The sequence below is a fragment of the Penicillium vulpinum genome, assembly GCF_028829585.1.
Source record: "Penicillium vulpinum strain IBT 29486 chromosome Unknown utg000003l_segment0_segment0, whole genome shotgun sequence".
NCBI classification, from domain to species: Eukaryota; Fungi; Ascomycota; class Eurotiomycetes; order Eurotiales; family Aspergillaceae; genus Penicillium; species Penicillium vulpinum.
In genome coordinates, this window is record NW_026643243.1 from 6,146,484 (window position 1) to 6,170,814 (window position 24,331).

The 24,331-nt window shown below is 47.3% G+C and overlaps 7 protein-coding genes across 7 annotated transcripts; 1 reads left to right on the plus strand and 6 right to left on the minus strand.

Moving 5' to 3' along the window:
* Positions 1-747: 747 nt before the first annotated feature.
* On the minus strand, positions 748-2,823 carry N7479_007358 (lysophospholipase family protein; the record flags this gene model as incomplete). Its single annotated transcript, XM_057255052.1, has 3 exons — positions 748-1,945; positions 2,001-2,673; positions 2,781-2,823. 3 exons carry the CDS (start codon positions 2,821-2,823, stop codon positions 748-750), a joined length of 1,914 nt encoding a protein of 637 aa, XP_057108914.1.
* Positions 2,824-3,781: 958 nt separating this feature from the next.
* On the minus strand, positions 3,782-5,754 carry N7479_007359 (Major facilitator superfamily domain general substrate transporter; the record flags this gene model as incomplete). Its single annotated transcript, XM_057255053.1, has 2 exons — positions 3,782-5,400; positions 5,469-5,754. 2 exons carry the CDS (start codon positions 5,752-5,754, stop codon positions 3,782-3,784), a joined length of 1,905 nt encoding a protein of 634 aa, XP_057108915.1.
* Positions 5,755-8,340: 2,586 nt separating this feature from the next.
* On the minus strand, positions 8,341-9,471 carry N7479_007360 (putative short chain dehydrogenase; the record flags this gene model as incomplete). The annotated part of the gene is made up of 3 exons (XM_057255054.1): positions 8,341-8,652; positions 8,830-9,165; positions 9,259-9,471. 3 exons carry the CDS (start codon positions 9,469-9,471, stop codon positions 8,341-8,343), a joined length of 861 nt encoding a protein of 286 aa, XP_057108916.1.
* A 3,060-nt stretch (positions 9,472-12,531) lies between these two features.
* N7479_007361 (Alkaline phosphatase-like alpha/beta/alpha) lies at positions 12,532-15,271 on the minus strand (the record flags this gene model as incomplete). The annotated part of the gene is made up of 2 exons (XM_057255055.1): positions 12,532-14,929; positions 15,018-15,271. 2 exons carry the CDS (start codon positions 15,269-15,271, stop codon positions 12,532-12,534), a joined length of 2,652 nt encoding a protein of 883 aa, XP_057108917.1.
* A 1,316-nt stretch (positions 15,272-16,587) lies between these two features.
* Positions 16,588-17,373, minus strand: N7479_007362 (FMN-binding negative transcriptional regulator; the record flags this gene model as incomplete). The annotated part of the gene is made up of 1 exon (XM_057255056.1): positions 16,588-17,373. One exon carries the CDS (start codon positions 17,371-17,373, stop codon positions 16,588-16,590), a length of 786 nt encoding a protein of 261 aa, XP_057108918.1.
* A 999-nt stretch (positions 17,374-18,372) lies between these two features.
* Positions 18,373-20,468, minus strand: N7479_007363 (Zn(II)2Cys6 transcription factor; the record flags this gene model as incomplete). The annotated part of the gene is made up of 4 exons (XM_057255057.1): positions 18,373-19,209; positions 19,263-19,771; positions 19,949-20,215; positions 20,279-20,468. The coding sequence occupies 4 exons, from the start codon at positions 20,466-20,468 to the stop codon at positions 18,373-18,375; spliced, it is 1,803 nt and encodes a 600-aa protein (XP_057108919.1).
* Positions 20,469-22,388: 1,920 nt separating this feature from the next.
* N7479_007364 (MFS transporter) lies at positions 22,389-23,972 on the plus strand (the record flags this gene model as incomplete). The annotated part of the gene is made up of 7 exons (XM_057255058.1): positions 22,389-23,069; positions 23,236-23,296; positions 23,358-23,364; positions 23,396-23,502; positions 23,579-23,665; positions 23,717-23,726; positions 23,777-23,972. The coding sequence occupies 7 exons, from the start codon at positions 22,389-22,391 to the stop codon at positions 23,970-23,972; spliced, it is 1,149 nt and encodes a 382-aa protein (XP_057108920.1).
* Positions 23,973-24,331: the final 359 nt, after the last annotated feature.

A 24,331-nucleotide genomic window follows, 5' to 3' on the forward strand; every position in this document is an offset into this window, starting at 1 on the left:
CGAATTAGGTGCATGAAAAAGGAAGCAAGGCAAAGCAAATAACCCACTGTGGAGGTGGCGGCTGTGATCCGAGGTTGCTTGTTGTTGCGTTTCCCATAGCAACACAGACACGTGATATGATCTACACCTGCAGAAAACACGTCAATAAGGATGTTACATCGGATTGATTCAATGACAGATCAAAACAACGACAAATTAGCAAATTAAAAGACCACCCCGAGGTCCCTAAGTTCTTAGATAGACTGCAAACTAATTATGAATTTCAATTACGCCATTATTTATGCGTCATACGATACATATTTCTACCGCATGTCTATACAGTTCAGTTTTAAACAATTCCCAATCCCGCTAGGTGTTATTCTGTTCCATAGCCTACCACTTGTTGGATGTCGATTTTATGAATCTAAACATACAGCCTCCTAGATTATATTCATAGTAGGAAGTGTAGAGAGCCGTAACCATTTGTCAATGCGCAGATGTAAGGATGCCAAAGGAATAATGTTGTATTGAAATGTGAACATGTTTCTTATATGGGGATATATTCATTACTATTGAATTGAATCTCATGAGATCTGGAGAAATCTAGGCAAATTCTAGGAAAATGAAATTGACACGAGGATGGCTCGACGGCACATCATGCATGCTTGAATCAAAAGAAGGTCAAATGGCGAAACAATTGTCTCGAATGCGAATAGAAAGAACGGCTGCAACATGGCAGTGTGAAGAAAAAGAATTTATAAACTCCGATTATGCCAGGATGAGCATTGCCAGGCCGGCTGCGACCACTGTGGACAGCATGGCGGGCAATTTCACCGAGGCCATGCTCTCAGTCAGGTAATAAGCAGGATCATAGTTGTGCGGTGTGGTGGAGTTCACAGTTCCGTTCCAGCAGTACCGGTCGAAACACTGGTTGCAGATATCGGGGAGAGTGGTACCAGTGCGCTCGAATGAGCGGCTGAGGATAGCACAGCCGACACAGGATGTCCAGTCGGCGTCGGTGGTGCCGTTGGCCATGGTGGCAACCTCGTAGCCATTGAGAATGATCTTGTCACGCTCCTCGTCGTCGGTGCTTAGTTGGAAGGTGGAAATATTGGAATGGTAGGAGTAAGGGGCATTGGGGATGTACACGACGAGAGGCGTGGGTCCGGTCTGATTAGCACTATCACAGCCAAAGAAAGATGGGCGGGTGCTGAGACCTAGGTTAACGAAGGTGTTTTGGTCTGGGACCGCAGGGAAGGCGGTGCCGTTGCCGATACCGCTGGAGTTCAGGCTGCGCTGGTAGGTGACAACCAGGGATGTGCCGTTGGGCCAGAAATATTCAGTGTCGGCCGAGGAATCGACGGCGAAGATGACATCGACGTGGCGCTCGGGTTGGATAAGAGGATGCAAAGGGACATTTTGTCCATCCTCGCCACCATCGACAACGTCCAGCATTTTTTGCGCAGCATACGGCGACGAGTGCTCGTTATACTTATAGAATGGGTTGGGATCGTACGAAGCAATGTCGTTTGAATCATTGCCTAGCCCGGTCAAGATTTTGTTGAAAACATTCTTTACGAATGAGGGGAGCGAGGTGGTGTTGATCTGGAGAAGGAACTGGTTGAAGAGTGTGGAGGAGGTTCCGATAACAAAGCCAGCATTGTCGAAACCGCTGATGCAGCTCTCGTTGCTCGGAAGCAAGCCACCCTCGAACTTAGAGCCCAGATACTTAAGAGGAACGAAACCAAAGATAGTAGGGTCAAAGGTGCCAAACTCCCACGGGTTGAACTCATAGACGGTCGCGTTACCGCCAATAACTAGTTCACCAGGGTTACGTCCATCTGCAACAACAAATGGCATCGGGTAGTCTCCATCTTGGAACTCGGGGGTCTCGGCAATGGAAGACCAGGTATAGCTGACCCCACCATTGGTAGCATTGAACATTTGGAATGAGAGTGCACGGCCCCTGTACTCAAGTCAGCAAACACGCATATGCATCCCTATAATGTGGGATAACATACCAGAGATCAGTAAGAGAAGTATCAAACCCAGCGTCGTCCTTTGCGTGGACAGCATCAGCAAGGTCCTTGTAGTAACCCGCAGAATCAAGAAGCTGGATACCACCAGTATCAGGACCCTCAATGATCGAGTTTCCAAACTGCCAAACGGCACCATCTTTGTGCGTCTGCAGCTTATCGATTGTAGTAAAGTTATTGATATAGATTGAACCAAGCAACCAGCTGCCTCCACTCAGACCAGCAATATAGGTAGCAGACTGCAGCAGACCACCCAAATGCCCAGTTGCGGTCGAATTGTACGTCCGGCTGTCGAAAGCCTTGATCGCACCGGCACCGTTCATCAATGCACGCCATCCACCGCCCGAAACGGCAATGCCGATATTTGGCAAACTTGACGAGTTCCCAGCATGTTTATCAAGGTAGGCACCGACGTCATAATCGCCTACTTTCACATGTCCGAAGAAATCCTTCATGGCCGACACGGTCTTGCCGCGGCGACCCTCTAGCCATGATGTCTCGTTTGGAGACAGCCTAGCTGCGCTGCGAACTGACGGTCGGCTCGCCGGGCAACGGACAGAGGTCGGCACGTACCCGTCCGGCGCATTGGGGAAGGCTCGTTGCACACCTGCGAATGCAATATCATCGGGATTGAGCCCACCTGGAACAGCGATCGCGCCTGCGGGAAGATGGTGGTTAGCGTGGAAATTATTTTGGAGACGCGTGTAAGGGTCCAATTTAGCCAAGAATGGTAATCCGATCAAAAAACACACGAGAAGAACTTACCGGGCAAGCTCAGAACAATTGAGACCAACGTAGAAGTCTTCATGACGTTTCACAATTGTAACAGACTGTTAATTGCAAAGTCGTACGGAGTAGAAAGGAATCAATTCCCATGCCCTGGAGGGAAATCTTATGCAACAGGGGAAATACTTATGCGCCGGCCCCGCCGGAAAGTCAGCCAAGCCCCCCATCTCCCAGAGTAGTTCCCTTGGTACTTCTAGGGCTATGTTAGTTGGGGATCACGAATCATGGCTGTCGAGTGGAGTGGAGTTATGTGAATGTTGCCGAAACCTCCGTGTTTCTTTACTGCACAGCATTAAATATAGAATGACAAATCACATTTTTTCGATTCTTTTGAGTCTTAGGTCAGACTACAACATACAGTAAGTAAAACGGCCCAAATTCCTAGGCGATCCTAAGGCTGTCATGTGATACGATCACCAGCCTCCAGGGCCATTGCTTACACCGTATAGTGAAGATTATCAGTTTCATCCAGGCATCCGCATTTCAGCAGTCACTATTGGAGTATGGGTTCGTGATTGCCTAGAAGTGGATTTTTTTTTATTTTTTTTTATTTTTTTCAAATTACTCTTAACAGTTAAAGGCCCCCAGGGTAAAACGGATAACTTAGGGTCCGAAGTGGATATGAAAAAAAGAGGATTCAAGACATTGTAATTGGAGACCAAAATTATGCACAATCCACACGGATCTGTTACAAAGTTCCGTATTCCGTGCTCTCCGAATCTTCCAAAGTTGCCACTCTAATTAATGGTGGCGTCTGAACCAGCCTTGGAAGGCTGGATAGATCTTGGTCTTAAACCAAGCCACTATCGTCTATTGGGGCTTATAGAGTTCCGTATAACTTACTATCGGATAACGGAACCAGTTATCAGCTACATCAATTGAAATATTTGGTAAAAATGTTGAACTTGACCTTGGAAAGACATCGTCCCCAATAACACCCAGAACCAAGTTAAATCTAAGCTTTCTTTCGCACACAAATCTCAGCCACGACCAGGGCCAATCTCGGCAATCTCAAGCTGCGCCTGGCCGTCCTCGTACTCGCTAGCTTGCACATGACCCTCGGGCAAGTTGTTCAACTCGTCCTCCTCCTTATCCAGACTCCAGAACTGGATAATGAACATGCTTCCACCGACAAAGGTCAACACAGCGAAGACGCCGTAGTTCCAGATCAACAGAGGATCCTTGGAAAGCGGTATCAAAGCCTCGGCAATGGCAGCGGAGATAGCGTTGGTGAACATATTGATGGCTTGGATGAGGGACCGCATGTTGCGAGGTGCCTTGGAGTAGGCGTACTCCATTGAGGTAATCACGGTAAAGATCTCCGATGTAGCAACAAGAACGTAAGAACCGGCCTGAGCCCAGACAATGATAGGAGACGGGTCGACGCTACCATCTTTGGTATAACAGCTGTTAGCTCGGTAGCCGCAGGGCGAAGTCTTGTAGATGTAGTACTGAATGACAGCAGCCCATATCATAGAAAGCGACGCCAGCCAGAAACCAAGGGTGATTTTCTTGATGGCCGTGAATCGAATGCCCATTTTGCGCAGCGCGGGGTATAGGAACGTGTCGCAGAGCGGGACCAAGATGAGCAGCGTCAATGGGTCAAGATTGTTCACAACATCATTCGGAACGCCGTTCAAGGTCATCGTGCCAGCCTGTGGGGTAAGGTTGCTTGTCAATTGGTTGTAGGCTAGCCAGTAGATGGGGAACCAGCAAAAAACAGCGCAAGCGGCAAATCCACGGCGCACTTCGTCCACCCACGCATCGTCGAAGGTCATCCACTTGGGCCGGGATCGGGGCTCAATGTTAGAGGGCTTCGCAGTGTCCCAAAGAGTGCCATCGTGCGTTCGTTTCCAGAGGATGTATGGGTTATAGTGCCATCGATCGCGCATACAAAACAAGAATGTCTTGACGGCCTTGTAAGTCACCGAGCCTGTCGGGGGAGACTGGCGATAGCGCTTACGACCCCACAACATGACGAATGGGGTAGTCATAAACATAGCTGTGGGCAACAGGAAGGCCAACCAGAAGCCAATATACTTCTCTGCATAGACCATACCAATCTGACCCATCAATGAGCCGAGGTTGATGAACATGTAGAAGTAGTGGTAGATACGGCTCTGGGTGATAGTAGGGTCGACGACAACACGCTCGCCAGATTTCAGTGTACGCACCTTGAGGTTGACAGTCGGTATCTGCTCGACAACCAGGGCGGATATATTAGGCTTGAAGCCACCAGTACCCAAACCCATGATGATTACACCCAGAACAAACACACCGAAGGAGGCATCGGTGTTCGTGATCACCGACGGGATGGCAGAGATAACTAGGATGATGTGACCCAAAATGGCGACTCCAATAGACCAGGAGATGGTCTTGTACCGTCCCCAGTACTCGTCGGCGATGTAGGCACTCACAAGAGGAAGGCAGTAGCACCAGAAGGTGTTGAAGGTGTTGATGGCGCTCGCAGTCTCAATGCCTTTTCCCAGAGCACCTGATACACCCTGGGAGCTAGGCCCACCAGCTCCAGTTGCGTGGTTTGATCCGGGAGGGCCATTCGGAGCAGCAAGGGGAAGTGCGTGGTTCACGAAGTTAGAGTCTGTGTCATAGTTTTAGCATCATTTATCATGTGGTTCCACAAGGGGCTGTAATCTGTGAGTGTCTTACAAAGCACCTGGGATCCGTAGTAGGAGAAGCGCTCGCACAGTTCAACAAATGCGACGGTGTAGACGGCCCAGGGAATCGGGGCTGAGACGCGACGCAAGGCGTTGGAGCCATGAAGCTCATCTGTAGTTGGGTCCTCATCATTCAGACCCAGGTTGTACGACGGGGAGATGAGACTTTGCTGGGCCTTCTCATTGGAAACTGGGTTACTCTTCCAGGTGGTTTTGCCGGACTCGACATCATGGATAGCGAGCGAGTTCGAGCCCAAGGTTGGGGACTGAGCTGCCATCTTAGATGGAATAGAGACCAATGCAAGTTTTGGAGGAGAAAAAGAAAAGGGGAGGGGTACGAACTGGAGAGGAAAGAGAAGAGGATGGAAAGTGAGAAGTAAACAAACGAGATAAAATCAGATTCTAGGACTGAACTCGGGGCAAACAAACTGCAGACACCCCACTTTGATTGCTCGTAGTAAATTCATGGCTTCAATAGGAGTCATATCCTTTTTTCTACCCTGCTACCATTATCACAGGCTGGCCTTGACCAGGGCATATAGCTCAACATCAGTTGAATCAACAGACCAAAGCGGCAATTAAAGACTGTAATCGATGTAGCATGTAGCATGTGCCGTACTATGTAACCTGCGGTGCTATGTAACAGGTAATACATGCATCAATGGTTCCTTTTTTCACTATAGAGACGGGAAAATTGTGTAGAATCAATGGCGCGAGCAGTGTGTTCTACATAATATTCCCCCAATATCAAATTGACACCGATACAGTCGGGTATGCGATATCAGGAATTAACCAATCATGGAGTTTCTTTTGAGCAATTGAGAAGCAGGTGAGGTTTGATTAAAATGCAGCAAGATTGAAATGTAAGGAAAGCTGAGAAAGAGAACAGAAGTCCAAAAGAAAATACATAGATCTCGGCAGGCGTCTTAGTGCAAGCCCTGAAGGCTTGTAAAAAGCTTAATACATGCTTGCTATGTATTTTTAGCATTGCCGTCTCATATATTTCGGGTTAGAATAATGCCACTTACCTCGAATCACTCTACTCTAATATTATTTGATAATAGGTCGTTCATTTCTACAGGTGACTGCTTTTAAAATAACCCCATTGTAGTTTGGAGCCCCCAAAGAAAGAAAAGCTACCTAGGTAGCATCGCAAGGTTGCATGATGAAGGTTGTAGAGCGAACCTTTTAGATGCAAAAGATTGTACTAGAGATCATATAATCTACGGTTTGCTAAAACAGTCTATGATACCAAAAAAAGGATTCGCAGGCCGCAGGGTCGTATGCTAATACTCTATTATACATGAACTTTTTAGGATATTCGCTAGCTCGTTACTAGTAGATATTAGACTGAATTCCCCGTTGCCCTGCGACCCTGCAAATGAAGCCCTTCGAGAAGGTGCACAGACTCTAGGAAGTACCTAGTACCTGGCCTACCGTCATAACAATGCACAAGAAGGGAAGAGAACCCAGGAGGGGGCAACAGGGCTATGCATGTCATATCAACCAATCAATGAGATATCTTATTATAGCAAAGAAACCCCCAAAGAACAAACCTAGAGTGCCTAGCCGAGATGACAATTGCCTGAGGTCACGGAGCGTGCTGATCTTCTCAGTCATATCTTGACCTACCTAGGTATAGTGTGTAGTCTTGGTACGGATTCAGTCGCCCGTGTCTACATACTATTCAATCATTAGACCATTTCTTCCGCTCCTTGAAAATTTGGCCAAGCAATCACATTTGAGACGACTTGCCTATCTAGGCTAAACTGTCATTACTAGGACATAGGGCACCAACCCCAGCACCTATCATATTTCACTCATGTCCCAGAAGACCAACACGTGCCAGCTCAGGTGACTGCTCGCTGTCAAGTACACACGGCTAAGTCCGGGGTGCCTCAGCAGGCAATTAAGGCATCCCACCAGTAAGCGAACATACCCGCACATCCATAGAAGCCACCACATATAATATCAACTATCAAAGGGTGAGCATGCCTAATTAGTTACCGTTATAGAATCTTCCAAGGTTGGAAGCCCAACATTCCGCTGATACCAACTGTAACATGATTGGCTATCAACTCCATCCTGATTGGCCCACTGGGGCCGGTTCTCCGCATCTTCCCCAGACTCGATGGGAGTGGCGGGTTGGTTTTCATGGCGGCTGAAAAAAGAATGACATCTAATATTTTTGCGATATGTTGATGATACAACGGCGACGTACTTATCACGCGCTACTTCATAATTTTCGGGTTACTAGATTCAGCAACGACATCCTTTTCCGATATTATTATCCCCAACATTTGATATTCATTGGATTGAACCTTAAGTTTGTGCGGCCTTGTTGGGAGGTCAGGTGGTGAATCCCCACGGTTGAGGTATGTGGTACGTTTTGACTGGATGGCTATATACGGTTATTTCTTTCAGTGAGGGGGAAGTTGTTGAGATTCGGGTTTCGGTGCCGAACGACACTTAGGCATGTAAGATATAGGCTGAGGTAGGCTAATAAGGCTACCTATGACAATGAATATATGTCAGTGTAAAACAATGAGATGCGAATGCCGATCTTTGAAACTCACAGTGGATCAAGATTGATACGCAGCTAAACTCTAGATAAAATAGTTTGAAAGGATACCAATTATTATTCAGATTGATCTGTAGTCTAACGTCATAATAACATTCAAAATGCGCAAAGCCAATTTTCGCTGTCCAAGAAAAGGCAACGACAAAAAATAAGAACCAATGCTGCGCTATTCCCGGCGCACAACCCAAAAGAAAAAGACACAGAACTCCATGCAATGAGAGACCAAAAGAAGATGGTCACGCGCAGTGATTGAAAAAGCCAAAATTAAAGGGCAACAATCAATCTACCATGCGGCGTGGCCGCCGTCCATGCGTAGGTCGCTTCCAGTCATGAAGCTACTAGCATCGCTAAGCAAGAAGACAGCGGCGCCACGGTACTCCTCCGGTCGGGAGAGACGGCCGAGCATGTTCTCCTTGGGCCACTGCTCGCGGCGGTCGGGGAACTCGACAAACAGCTTCTCAACCATGGCAGTGACGATGTAGCCAGGGGAGATAGTGTTGACACGGATGTTGTAGGTGCCCCATTCGGCAGCGAGGTTGCGGGCGAGCTGGAGGACAGCAGCCTTGCTAGCGTTATAAGCGGGGCAAATAAGACCCTATAGGAAGAATATATTAGATGGTTGACCAAATAAGAAATAAGACGTGACACGAAAGCGGGGAAGTAGTCCATAAAAAGAAATGCAGTCTTGACAGGGAGACACGAGGCGTATATCGGCAACTTATGGGGTGGGAAGAGTGAAGGGTAGGACAAAAGGAGGGGAGTGAGAACATACCCGATTGGCAATGGTACCGCTCATAGAGGCGATCATAGCGATGCTACCTCCGTTTCCAAAGCGAATCATTTGCTTAGCAACAGCCTGGGAGGTCATGAACACTCCCGTGACGTTGACCTCGAACATGGTGTTGCTGTCCTTGGCGGAGTAATCGAGCGCGGAGGTCTCCTGCTGGATACCCGCTGCGGCAACGAGGCCGTCCATACGGCCCTCCTCATTGGCGATGTTCTCGATGACACTGTTGAGAAGCTCTGTGTCACGCACGTCAATGCGACGGTAGTGCAACTCGGTGCCAAGCTCCTTTGCGCGCTGCTGGATCTGCTCGAACTCGGGGGCCTGGGAATTGAGCGATCATTAGTTTAATGCTGATATGGAGAGGGAAGGATCTGGTGATTGTATAAACCAGATCTAAAGGATGTAGAAACTTACCGGCTCTTCAAGGCGATCGATCGCGTATACCTTCGCTCCGGCTTCCAGAAGTGCCTCTGCTTGGACCAATCCGAGGCCACGGGCAGCACCGGATACCAGCACCACCTTTCCAGCAAGGCTGAACTCGGGCATTCTGGACTTCTGGCCCATCAGGGCGGGCTGGGCAGTCATGGGAGCAGTGGGAACTGAAGTGGTTTCGATGGAGACAGACATTGCGATATGATGTGCTGGTTATTAGGCGGGGGTAGTGACGATAAAAAAGAATATGAACAAAGGCGTCAAAGGGTATAAGACTGATTGTTTTTGGTGTACAGATGAAGAAGAATGAAGATGATTCAGGTGATGAAGAACCATGGACCAGAGAATCAACTATCTTTAAATATCTCTGTGACCCGGCAAAGGCAAGCCGGAACAAGACCAAAGCGGTCCAAAGGTGTCTCGTGAGCAGAAAGAAACTAAAGGACAGCCCAAAAAGGAAATCCAGGCTTGGGCCAAGGGTACTGCAGAGCGGATGGAGTCCAGACCTCCTGGAATGTGGGCCAAACGGCTGTGGCGAGGTATACGCAACCCTACAAACAGGCTCAATTAACACATACAATAATCATTGGTAGTATATAGTACTAGAATTACATATCAATTGAATCTCTCAATTAAAGCAGTTTAAAACTTGTTTTCTATTGTAAGAATCCTTGTTAGACTTGCCTCATAGCTACTTTCAATGAAAATTGAATAACTACGTGAAATTCAGGGATAAATTAGTAGAACCAGTCACCAGACAAGAAATTCACGATAGTTTCATCAACGGTGGCAGTTCGGAACCTAAGGGATGGGCCGGATTTCTTGTTTGGGAAACCCGTCTGGGGACTTGGAACCCGGGGAACCCCCAACGCCACTCTAATTTTTGACCTTATTTCTTTTTTATTGCTTTTGTGAAAAATAAATCAATCCAGGTGACTCCCCCCTTAAGAGAATGCGTATATCGTACACTGCCGAGTAGAGAGCCGGGTCTTCTAGAAATCTTCCAAGCCTCGAAGTACTCTGTACATATGTACTATCCGGGGTCAGGTGGCTCTTTGCAGATCAATTTCTACCAATCACATTAACATATATGGCCCGTGATATCAGTACCTGTCTCGTTCCTGTCCGATCGCCCCGGCTCCAGGGTGGCGGCCCAGGCGAAGAGAAATTCATTGGTCAATTCCTGTAAAAAAAAAATTCTCTCTAAAAAAGTCAAACCTAGATTCTCAGATCTAAAATCTTATAATTTAAGAATGTAAACAGCAAAAAAACAAAAGTACTTTGTGTTCAATCCAAATATTCCTAAGTAAAACCTGGGCAGCTAATTTTGGGTGCGGGGGAAGTATCTCGGGAGTCAACTAAAATTAGCCATTGAAATCCAGACTCACATCGTCCTGATATTCAGAAGAGGACTAAGGCCATATAGCTTATCTGACTTATAAAGCCGTGCACCAATATTGATTATCAAGCCAAGGACAACGCACACCTTGTGACCATCAGAATCTTCCATTCCCAAGCTCCTTACTCAATGGGGAGATTCCGAGGTTTCCACTTTTTTTTGTTGCTCTCGTGATATCTATATCCCCTGGAATTAATGACTTTACCCCGTACCGGTGTACAGAGTACACTCTGCATACTTCGGATCAACACTATCGGTGTGCACTCCGATGGCTTATTTTTTTTTTTTAATCTCCAGGGGTACTGACGAAACCCCCACACTCCGTTCTGGAGGATTCCGGACATATGGTCTGTGCATTCATTTTTTCCCCTTGTTTCAATTAGGTCTGGGCCGGATTTATCTCTGTCGTGCACTTTTCGGGCCTGCCCCGAGTGGCTCGGGGTTTCAACCCACAGGAACTGGTTCGTGGGATATGCACGGGTCAATGTTGTCGGTGAAAAAGTAGTTGGTCAAGGAAAAGCTATTTCTTCGTTGCCGCCGGACCCTACTATGAGCCTTAACGTGGCCAAGTACTTATGTAGTTATTTTCTGTCTCATGTACTTAGAAAATGATTTGTGTAACATTCTGTCGCATTGGCTGTGTTTCTAGTTTCCCCTTTCTTTGGTTTTTGGATTCTTGTTTTATACCCCGTACATACTGCTATCTTTCGAAATCGGTATAGGATTATCTCTTACAATAACAAGCCTCTACTACACGATTAGATAACTTGTTTCTTTATCATTCAAATATAATTGTGAACGCAACTGGTCATGTGTATAAATATGTAGTTGGAAAAGAAATAACGAGATTGCTCACGAGTTACTAGAGGATGGAGACGACACCTCAACGATATATATATATGCATAGATGAACCAAATTTTTTAGTACGTAGTCAGATTGACAACATACCTCAAAAACAAGCAAATCTCATAATAACACCAAATTGAAAACAAAGCTTGACCTTAGCTTCCAGGATCATCCATGCCCTGGGGTGGAATACTGCCAAGTTCTTGCCCACACAATGCCATGCGAACAATTGTACCCCGGGGCCGGGAGAAACCCAGTGGATAAAGCGGGTCCTGCCGAGCCCTATATTCATGTAGGTTAAGACTAGGTTAAGGATAAATATTGGCACTCGTGCAAGGTAGATCGCAATGATCATAATCAAGTGGGGAAACCAAATCAGAACATCAGATCTAGTCGCATCATTGACCAGTATGGTCTTACATTTTCCGAGATCGATTACAGTATCGTTCTAGGGAAGCTGAAATGAAGAAGATGCCCAAGGAAGTGAAGTCGAATGATTTTTGTATGTTATACATATTAGGTCAAATACCTGGTCAATCCTGGACCATCCAATGTACCAAGTTGCACACAAGATGTAACCCCCAATATCGAAGGGCCCTTCGATGATATGTGCAATGTTCTCTTCTTCCTGTTTCCATACAAGTACAGTTGCTGAAGTCCAGGTCCGAGTAACATCAAAGGACAGGGGAAAAAAAAGAAAAACATAAGATTGTTGTCACATATCGTGAGAAGTATGAAAGAAAAAGGGCCGTCCAGCCACAGTGGGGGAAATGTCTTCAAGGAAAGGAGGGAGCTCAAGCATTCACGCTTAAATAAGTGAAAAAAAAACCAACCCCGTGTTAACGCCGGATCCAAGGCAAATGGTATAGATATCATGAGATGAAAAAGGGGCACAGAGTCAAAGGATAAATGGAGGAAATGCGATGCGAAGTAAACCAGTACAGCCACCAAAGTCTGTTTTATCTTCTGATTTGATTTATTTGGTGATTCCCTCGGAGCGAGCATATGATTAGGCTTCACGGTAACCCCAAATGCGTTTTTGTTCATTCACCCACCACTTGCCGACTAGCTCAGCATCAGCAAGCCACTTAGCAGACTCTTCGCCAAATTTAGGCGTAACATCTTCGATGAGGGCCGCAAGAGTCCATGCCTTGATGGGGTGAGTTTCCCCGGGGTCTTCGCCAATGTGGGTGAATGTATATTCAAACCCATCTTTCAGGGGAAGAATGAGACGGTAGGGGACATCGGCTGCCATGACAGAGAGCATTGAGCCACCAGCGTTGATCAATCCCATGTTCCAAACCGAACGATTAGCTGGGATCTTTGTCTGAGACCATGCTTCGGGCTGGATGGCTTCTCCCTCATGTTCTGGGTGCTCATGTGGGGGATGGTGGGAGTTACGGCGGTGAGGTGGTTCTTCTATAGAAGAGAGGAAGGGACGTATGAGAGACTGGCCTTGATACTCTGGGAGTAGGGAAGAGGCGATCTCGGAATCGCGCTCGTCCAGGGAGTTCGACTGGACGAGAAGATCCAGAATGGTGGGGACGATGGAGAGCGTGGTCACGTTGGCGGTGATGTCCACTCGAGGCATATGCGGGTGGTGGAAGACCAAGGGTACACGGAAGTTGCTAATGTGGCCATTCTCGTATGTGCCGGTCATATCCTTATTATCTTCGCCAAAGGTTTGGCCATGGTCGCCGACGACAACAACTAGAGTCTCGTTGGCAATACCTGTTTGCTCCAGCATGGTCATGATGTCGCCAAGCCAGATATCCACGAAGCGCACGGCATTCAGGTAGTTGTTCATCAGGTCATGGTTGATGCTTCCCTGGTTGCTCATGTATGGTTCTTTCTCGAAGTCGTCTGGGGTACTCCAGGGATGGTGGGTTGTGCTGGTGACATGTGAAAGGAACATGCGGGTCTTGTTGTTTGCAGCCTCCTCGAAGAGATCCAACACATAGGGTCGGAGCTCTGTCTCCGCAAATCCAAAGTAGTTGATCTCTTCGCCTTGAGCTTTGTGTTTCGCGCGGGGGGATTTCAGATTACTTTTAACGACCTTGTGCTTAAAGCCCATGTTTTCGTTCAGAACGTCCTGACGGTCATAGTCGTCGGTAATTGACTGCATGAAGACAGACTTCCAGGGGTACTTTAGAGCCGGGGATTTGCCTTCAGAAGAAGAGTTCTGGCGGCGCTGCTCCGATTGTGACTTGCCTTGATTGAACAGATCGAAAATCTGGGGCAAGCATGGTTGATAAATTTCGAGCAAAGACTCCTCCAGCAGGTCCACCGGTAGAGGGTTCACACCGCAGTGACTTCCCAAAACACTTTTGAAAGTCAAGGAGCTACCCGTCATGGCACCACGGACATTAAGTCCACCCATACCTTCTTGTGGCGGGGTCTGCCACGGAGAGTGGCTCAAGTCGACCTTCTCCCCCTTGCTATCAGTTGCGTATTCACCAGTCAACTGTTGAGCGACTGGGGTCATTGTGACCAGACGATCGATTGCCTCGTTGATCTTTTCTGTCTTGTGGGAGGCGAGAAGAGCATCGAACAAGGGGGTGCCCTGTTGTGTGGGGAAAAGCTCCTTGCGGCCACTTTCAAGAGTTAATAGCACTATGTGATTGACCTCAACAGAGTGCTCTTTGAACGCCTTCTGCAAGGGTTCGTAAATTTCACCGTCCAGATTCGTGACCATTAGCGGGTCATCCTTTGGATCGTAGAATCCTTCACCACCATCACAGACAAAAGAATAATGATTATCCTTCTCTGCACGATCGCTGGGACTGAGATCCCAGCGGCTGAATCCTCGGGGAGGGTCTTCGGGAAGCCATGTAGCTCGTGACCATTGTTCCACAAACGTCGAGTCCGACTGGAACTGAGGACGAGAGACCCCATTCTGGTCCGCGATTAATAAAGGGAATGGAATGGCAGGCGCACGGCATCCCTCCACTGTCGCTGTTTTTTTCTGGAAAGCATCGAGTAGTGTCAGCGGCAGAGCTCCGGATAGATGGTCATACGGTATAGCGGGCCTGGTGAGTTCCAAGAAAACGAGCGAGACACAAATGGCGACTGCAGGAATAATGCAAAGGAATGACCGGAGGTCCATTGAGGCCATGCACGATTTGCTTGGGGCGGAAATCAAGGTATAACGCGCTCTGAAACCCCCCACGCATAGGTCTCGGATTGCCTGCAAGCCGAGACCGGTGACGTTGTACAAATGTGAATGAAGCAACCACGCCACCAGTCCCAGGACGGTTGCCGCAGCAGATACAGTCGAGATACCGCTGAGGAGAATTTTCATGGCCGCGGGATCGCTCAGGAAGCTACCGCCAGCTGCCCAGGCGACCTCGGCCCCGGTCTGCATAAAGAATCCGAACTGGATGGAGGAAGCACCCCATGTGATCAGGCTAGTACTTGTTAGGTTATGTTGTGCAAAGTTCCCCCTTGTCCTCCATTTCGGTATTCAGTATTTTGGGGGGTGGGGGGTAAACATACGACAGCACCCCTCCCAACGCAGTCGAGAGCCATTGCCATCGATTTTCTGGCGCATGGAAGCGCAACAAGACCCGCACGAATATGATAACCAACACATCTGATAGAATGAGGGTTGGGGAGTAGAGGACGAAGTAGAGGAATGGTAAGGAATGAATGTGTAGCGCAATGTGTAAGGCCTTGGAGGCGAGGCCACTCACGACGAGTGCCGAGAAAAGGAAGGGCGGCAGAGGTGGTAAGAGAGCGAAGATGAACATGTTGAAATCATTCCATTTGTACAGGGTTGAATTGCGCCGTTGGCAAAAGAGGGGGAAATTAAGGAAAGTCGAAATGGTTAACGAGAGACGAGGTAAGAGAGAGAGAGAGAGAGAAGGGAGGAAAGGGAAGGGTTATTCTTAGATAGTGTGCCTGGAATAACAGAACAAGGCCAAATTAGGCGATGGGAAATTGTGCACGCGACTAAGTAAGAGGCTCCGAATTACTCCAAAATGCTTGTTTTCTGGATTTTCTGGCTCTCCGGTTTTTTTTCCTCATGGATTTTCCATCCTATTTTTAATCTTTTTATTTTTTATTACTTTTAGCATTTTTCATCTTTTTTTTGTTACGTTGGAACCACTTTTGTGTTAAAATTAGCAGCCTCTTTTGGATAGTGGACACTAATGAGAGACATAAGAGGCTGTACTCCGTACAGAGTAGGATCTCAGAGGTTATGTCCAATTGTGCAAGTAGAGAGGTGGACCCTGGGTAACACTATTCCAAAATGATTCGCTCCTTCGGTGAAACCGAAACAAGTTTATAAATATATAAATAATCGGATCCCTAACTGCCGACCTTCCCAAATAGGAACTGTCTATGGAAGCCCCTGGAGTTTACAACTGTACCTTATTCTCTTGAAAAAAAAGAAAACAAATTCACCTAGGCATTTGCATGAAATCTGGGGGAAAAGTGAAGATCAAGCTAATTCCAAGGTTTGCGCCGGTTTCCCGTTTCCCCACTTCCACTTATATTGCTTTCGATGATAGATCTTGAAGATCCCAAGTCTCTGAGCTCTACTCCGTAAGGCAGAGAGCACTGGGTACAATTGCACATTATTCCTTCAATAAATTTACAATATATATGAGTACACATATTTAGCTATCCAGGGGTTTTGGAGGTTGGGAGAATCTGCCTTCACCTATAAAGGCTTGGCGATAGCCCTATCCTGCAGGGGGACCTGTACGTCAGACCTATATCTTTAATATGGCAATTCGTCTGCTGATCTTGACATTTTATCCAACCAAAGTAATTGGACGTTAAATGTGTTCTTCATAGGGTCCTGAGACCCTGGGTATGGGAACTATATAAGGATGTAATACAATGTATGATCAAGGTGATTAAGAACTTAAAGAGTTAATCCAGAGGTTGTGCATGCAACATACATATGTACCTAGTCCACAGTATACATGGAAGCTTGGACATTTCAATTGAACACCGTCATTTTCATGCTTCTCATCCCTCATGATCACGTCAGGTGTACGGAGTATGTACAATGGCAATCAGCCAGCTTATATACAGCTCTTCTCCAATAGCCCAATTATAATAATTTCTGCTGATCCTTCAAGGCAGCACGTTCCCTAACACAATCAGCGATACCCCTCCCAACATCCGACCCCAACTCCTCAAACCCCTTCACAACCCCCTCCCGATCCCCCTCGCCCATCTCCTGACTCATCTTAAACTTCCCCTGCAACCTCTCAATGCGAATCTCAATGCCAATGATATTTTTCTTCAAAAGCTCCACATGATTGACCGGCGCCTCAGAAACAGTCCATGCGCTCTTCTTGTCACCCCCAGTATACCCCATAATGCCCTCCTCGGACTGTCGCGACAGATCTTCAATCTGTTTCTGCAAAAATGTCCCCGTTTCCTCTGCCTTAGAATTGCAGTAAACACTGATCTTGCCATACGCCTGAACGGCGGAGTAGTTCCACGTCGGGACGACCTTGCCTGAGGCCGGTTTGGTTTCTGTGTAGAATTTAGGCGTCACATAGTGGTGATGCGGGCCGTTGAAAAGGATCAGCACTTCGTCTGTGAGCTCAAGTTTATTATTCCCTGCTACTTTTTGCTCGGTAAGGGCTTCCATTAACGCTTTCGCTTGTGGGTTTTGCTTCGCCATGTGGCCGCGCAGGATGCCGGTCGGGATTGTGTCATCGTTTGCGGTCGAGGGAGGTATATCGAGAACGAAAGGGATGTGGCTTGATTGGATAAATGCGTGGATCGGGGACTTGATCGCCGTTGTTAGGATGCCGAGTGGGTTGTCGCGGATAAATTGTTGGAGGACGGGGAGTTGTCCCTCGGCGTGGACGGCGCGGAGATACATTGTAGCCGAGACTCTTAAGGGAAGAAATCAAGAGGTAAATATGCTCAATGGTTTTCAGAGTACTCCGCATGAAAGAGAAAGGAAGACATGTATAAGTAGGAAGTCATCGCCATCATAAGTAGTTTAGATCGCATCCCACTCAATCAACATTGAAGGTTGAGTCACTGCCTATCTATGTTGTGTCATTGGTGGTCGGCACCGAATTCCCACTTTTCTCGGAAATATCCTAGGTAAATTGCACAAGATCAACTTAAGCTGACCACTCTTCGCAGCTAGTTCGAAATATTTCAAGTAGTCAGATCCCAAGCGTGTCTGGACACAACGCCATTGGCAACTCTACAACATATGAGACGCTGTTGCCACGGCAAAAATGAAGATATCATCCTCGGCCAGATAGATACGACTCAGACCTCAACGATTGCAGCAATCCAGTCTCTCTGGGCGATTGCATATCTGCTGGGCAAGGTAGGTGTTCCTAGTGAGGGAGGCTATGGCCCAGGAGGTGCCTAAATGGAATGAATGCCTAGACCCGCAAGAGGTACTTGGGCGTTGATGAGAGGTACCAGTATGTACTTTTTGACTAGACTCCGTATCTGGGCCGTCTTACTCAAGCTTTTGGAGTCAGTTCTAAGCGTAGGAAGGTCATATTCACGAATTTTTTTCGAGCCACAGGGCCCACATGATTATACCAGTGTTGTTAAAGACTATATGGTGGCACGGAAAGAATTAAGTGTAATCTTCAAACAGACCAATAGCTTCACGTATGGATAGGGAGCAGGCGACATCCTGATGTTTAATTCCGGTATTCGAGTATGTTGTTACTGCGGTGTGAAAACACCGGGGGGTGGGCTCAGGCCGGCTCCATAGTTTCTCGGTATGTGTCGATGGGAAATACAGATCTCCACTCAAAGAATTTCAATTTAGTAGTGCCTATCAATAATGCGAACTTCAAGATTATATCTTTATTAGCGAACATTCTCAACCCTCCTGATCAAGTGGTCACGTGACCGCGAACGAGGCAGTAAAATCGATCAGCCCCACGAGACATTCGCCATGATGATACTCCAGGTCGCCAGACCCTGCGTCAATCTGCGGTGAAAGAAACCTGGCTAGGGGTATTTCATTACTCCAGTCCAATAATGCCGAGCGGAGCGCATTGACCGAGTCCAAAACTAAAGCATCCACTTGCAATGCGGGATCGGGTGGTCGGAATGTCTCTGTAAACGGCGATATGACCTCATTCTCAAACCCATCGAGAGTGTTGATGACTTGACCCTCCATCTCATGCACGTTGCGCCAAGACGTCCTCTTTTGTCGCTGCTGAAGAGACTGCAGGGCGACATAAGCCGCCCATGGGACGGCAACTCGAGCCCAAGAGTCCTGAGAAAGAACACCCGTCTCAATTATATTGACAATTTGAAGCGATTGCTGGAGAGCCGCTTCCTCTGCATTCCTCAATTCGTCAGACCGTAATTGTGTCGCAGTGAACATCTTCCTGATCAGCGCTTCATGAAGAACGACCAACATGGCGTTCAACGCAACATCCAAGACCAGCTTGGACTTATTCTCACTCTCCGTACCATTGAAGATATGGCTTATTAGGTGATGTAGTTTGTGGTGGTTTGTCCAGAAGTTGTACGGTTGGCAGCCGGGGTCTTCCTCCTGACTGGCAGTTTTCACATGGGAGACAATCCTGGGAAACAGTACCTTAGCAGCACATATGCCTTCTTCCACAGTCAGGGGTCGTGAGACTGCTTTCTGAAACACCCTAAGAATTGTTACCCCAGCAGTAGACAAAAATCGGTCGACAGGCGGCCGTGGCAACACGGTACTGATCTGTTGCAAGTTTAGAAGGCGAATCAAAGGGCTTCTGCACTATAGTTACTTACCTCCACAATATTTATGGAGTCTATTGCACGACCGCCGAGCGAGATAAAGCCTGCGAGGCCCATGGTTGCCCAAAATGCCATGCGGGCATCTTCTAAATCTGCAGAGTTGACTGAGGAGATTGTGTGGCGTGAGTCTAATATATGCAGCTGGAGTGCTTGGGAAATCCAAACTGCCCGGCTTGCAGTCACCCATGCGTGACCAAAGTCACCGCGATGCAGCTCATACAAGCCGAGCAGTATGGTTGCCTGCAGCTCTTGAAGGGATGGAACTTGGGATGTTTGCATCTGGGTCTCTTGCTGCAAGGTATTCTTTGCCGCGTGGTAGAAGATTGATGAGTAGTTGGATGGATGCGTTGTTGCGCTTGGATCTGATATGATCCAAACATACGATTGCGGGCTGGCGGTTACAGCGAGGGCACAGATTGCATATCTCACAGCGAATCTATCATTTGAAAATTTATCGAGGGAATTCCGCATGCGATTTTGATTACTGAACAAGCGGCACAGCGCTTGACAGGATTTGAAGTAAGTCAAAAAGCTGCAAAACGTAAGCCGGGGTGACGGGTTTCATTCAGGGCCGGGAAGACTGTACAGCATGTGCATGGTGGCCGGGGATAGGTCCTGTACGTGGGAATTAAAGTAACATGGTGTACTGTCTATTGTAGATGCCTGGTGATATATCCCACATATCGATGTGGCGTTGTTGTTCTGGAAGTCTGTGGATATAGCACTTGAATATGAGGAATAGATACTGCAACTGCCAGGAGGATCCTGTAACGAGAATATGTCGGCAGCAGGTGGTCCAATCAATGCTTCCGAATTGATGAGCATATTGGAGGATACTTCATAAGGCACTGATGCGAACAGTGGTACATTGGACGTGAAGTGATCCCGGTAGTCTGTAATAATCTCAGCGCCGTCGAATGTGGGTGGGGACTCGCTGCTCGATGAAGCTATACTCCATAATTAATTAGCTCTTCACACGGGTATCATAAGTCATCTAATTCTAGACTGACATTTCTGCTTCTTCCTCTGACCCGCATATGCGCTGTAAGAGCATTCCCAGGCCACTCCGCCGTTTGCACAACGCTTGCAGTACGGCTGTCGACCATCGCATTTGACTTTCCTTCGCCGACATAGATCACAGGCGGTGTGACGATTAGCCCTTTCTCTCCTTGGTGCGGACGCAATAAGAGGACGATGCATTGCCGCTGGAATTCTATACAAAATGCAAGCAAATTGGGTAAATTTCGCTCTTTTTGTCAGTATAGATGCCTTCCTCGGTAAGTTCCAGCATAGGGTCCTATATATTTAAATACATCTAGATCCTTAGCTCGGCTATTTCTATTCTACACAGGTCATGTGTGAATATCCTTGTACAAGTCACCTAGGCTAAAGTAGAAAATAGTGTCCTTCCTATTTAGTAGCTTAGAGATGCTAGCTCAGCACGAAGCTCACATACGTATCACCGCGTCTCTCTGCCCGAGTGGCTTGCTCAATATGACGAATAGTATTTATGAGGCCAGATCGAGGCGCTCGGTCTAGCCGCATATACTGCCAAAAAGTGATATACGTTGCAGACTGCACGGAAACACTGAAGTACAATCATCCGTTATCTCTCCATGCTGATGGGACAAATTCACTTACCAACCATTTGCTGACATGCATCTTGCGGAGGTGGTATTTCTCAAAACATATCAAGATCTGCAAATGCATCAGAGCCACTATCACAATCTCACCATGTGCAATAAGACTGAATAGGCCGTGCGGGATGACACGGAAGCAAGGTTAGCGCTGATGATGCAGTTGGACATCGCTTAGGCCTTTCTCTGTATGCAATATGCATAATGTTGTATCGCAGGAATACATTAAATCCCCAATTCAAGCTGCATTCAGTCGTTGTCAACCGACGGAATCCGATGCAATTGAGGGGTTGTTTACAATAGCAAAGTATGGCTTCATATTCCAGGACTGAAGGGATTAAATGGCTGTGCATTTTAATTTTGGTACTGTCTTCAACAGTATCCATATCTTCGCAAGCAATCTATCCCAATAACACATGTGGTAAAGTTTTATCTATACTTACTATTCAACAGATATACTATATACCTTATAATTGGCTTACATGAATTCTACAAGCCTGCATCTACTCGGCGCCATGCCCTGATTCTTAATCTTATATCGCTAAGTCTTTCAATGCCATCATGAATCTTGTTGTACGTTGCAAGCCTGTCATTTCGAGCTGTGAAGGGCCGTCGTAAAATTTGTGATTTTAGGATATTTGAGGCTCATGAGGAAAGTAGTGCATTTAGTTGATCTTACAGCGCACGCTCAGCTGTTAGATTGGTGCGTAGGAAAACCTCCCATGGGAGGGTGGGTAATAAGAGAACTGCGAGGTTAGTTAGAGTAGAACACTCTCTTGAGTATGAGAGACCATATTGATGAATCAATATACTTGCATGCTCCACAGTGGAATAGAATACGTATCGTGTCCGAAAAGGGCAAGAGACTCACGCTAGTCTAACGCTAGTTGAATGCCATCCTCTATCAAAAGCTCAACACACACGTGTACGTCTTAGCGAGCTGAGTGCAGAATATGATCATGGTTGTCTGTTGAGGGTTTAGCAATCCCCGGCGTAGAGAGAAAATCAGCAGCCCTCAGGCATCCCTGCTGCCAACAACACTCCTCATTGGCGAAAAACAAAGAATTCCCCTACGAATGCCAATCATCTCCATCCCCCCGCATCTTAAGAATCTTCCTTTCTCCTCTAGCCACCGCCCACACCACCCTTTCTTTATCACTTGAAGTTAATCAATGTAAATAGATAGGAAAATGGGATTATCTCCCCTAAAATCAGGCACTAATAACTGTTGTGGTTACGAAAGCGCTCAACATCCAAGATTTCTCAAGGCCGACAGTTTCTTTACGTCAAAGTGAACAGCATTAAGCAAACACGAGAAATTAAACTTGAATTTGGATTCCCGCCCTTGGCTCGCTTTCGCCCTGCGAAGTACACAACCGCTAGTGTGCTCTGCTCCTTTGGGGGCTTCTTACTAGGGTCTGTTGGCCTGACTATGTCATTAGACAAATCTGATCAATGACTAACAATACATCCTTGTGACAGAATGGACACTAGTATCATCGGGCCCGTCACCATTATGGAAAGCTTCATTGGGCAATTTGGGAAGCACTCTTCTGCCGTCCATGGTATTCTGGTATCCTGCATTCTTCTTTGTGCCGCCCTCGGATCTTTATTTGCTGGCACACTCGCAGACCGACTAGGCCGCCCAAAAGCAATGGCATTTGGTGCAGGAGTCTTTATTATCGGAACGATCTTGGAGGCCGCTGCAGTAAAGCTTTCAATGTTTGCTGTGGGACGTGTAATTGAGGGCATTGGCTATGGCCTCTACTTCAGCACGCAGACCGTCTATATCTGTGAAATATCACCAACAAAAGCCCGAGGGCCACTCACCTCAGGACCGCAGTTCATGACATGCGTGGCACTGGTAGTGGGCTATTTTATCAGCTATGGTACGGTAAAAATACCAGGCTCTCTTTCATGGCGACTTCCCTTTATCATCATTTCAGTGATGGCTATATTATACCTGCTAATCAATCTATTCCTCCTACCGGAATCCCCGCGATGGCTGATTAGACATCGGAATTATCGTGCGGCTGAGAAGGTGTGGGACCAGCTAGAAGTCAAACAGGAAGACCGCGAAACTGAAAATGATAAATCACCTCCCCAGGACCCTACGGCTATCCCTCTGCAATCAAATCTATCCGAGGAAGAAAGGAACAAGCCTGTCAATTTCCGGACTTTATGGGCCCGCCCGTGACGTGCGGAAGAAGACATTTCTGGCAGCGTTTTTGATGGGATTCCTCCAGCTTTATGGTATTGATGCTGTTCTCTATGTAGGGTCTTGTCCCCACTCCACTGCTATCCCCGCTGATTATCTGACGTTTGTCTAGTACGCCCCGTTACTTTTCCAGCAGGCTGGCCTGGAATCTCAAGAAGCATCATTCTTAGTCAGTACTTGGCTTTCTTTTCTTCTCTCCCTCACCTACCAGAGCTGACCCCGTTGCCGGTACAGGCATCTGGTATGTCTGCTATATTAATAGTCATAACTAGCATCCCTGCAACACTGCTAGCTGATAAATGGGGTCGCCGCACTAGCACACTAGTGGGAGGAGTGGGTTTGACAGCGCTCATGATCTTGAATGGCAGCCTCTATGCTGGTAAGTGGTCTTTTCTACGCGGGGTGCGGGTCGCTGGGTGGTGATTGTATCCATCTATCTCTATTGCATGGTACAGGCTACGACCTGGGGCACAGCATCAAGGTGTGGGCGCCAGAGATTCAGCCCCAGCATACGCGCGCCCAGGCGACCAGTCTTGCATATGGTTTGTTTCCACACTCCTGACGTGTATTATTTGATTAACTTCTTTGGCAAGCGCCAATTGGGTTTGTAACTTCCTCGTCGCGTTTGTGTGTCCGATTCTGCTTGACAAAAGTGTGCCAAGCGCCTATTTCCTGTTTGGTGGATGCACTGCAGTGGCAACAGTTGTCAGTTTCTTCTACATGGTCGAAACGAAAGGGAAGTCTTTGGCCGAGATCGAGCGCGCCTTTAGGACGCGGATACCGGTCGCGAGAACAGCTATCCCTATGGTGAGACTGCTGAACTCCCACCATGAAACTAAAGCAGCATAAATAGGTTAACGGGGCCCTTTATTGATATCGCAATCATCATGCTCCTATAAAATCCGACTGGACCTGCGACTGGCCCTCGGCTTGCTTTGGAGGGAAGCATATATCCACGGCAGGCACAATGCAAAGCTACATAATAACATACAATACTCAAAAGGCACCCCTAGTAGAGGATTAGCAAAATAACACCAAGTTTGATGGCATCGTGAAGATGGTATGTTTGGATCGAGCCCCGCATCAACAGGGCCGAGACCGAAGACCTAGGGAGTATCCCCGGCTTGATAATATAACCCCAGGCCACACAATGAAGGCATTAAAAGTGCCCTCACCCTGGACTACACTACTGTGCTAAAAGAACTTCT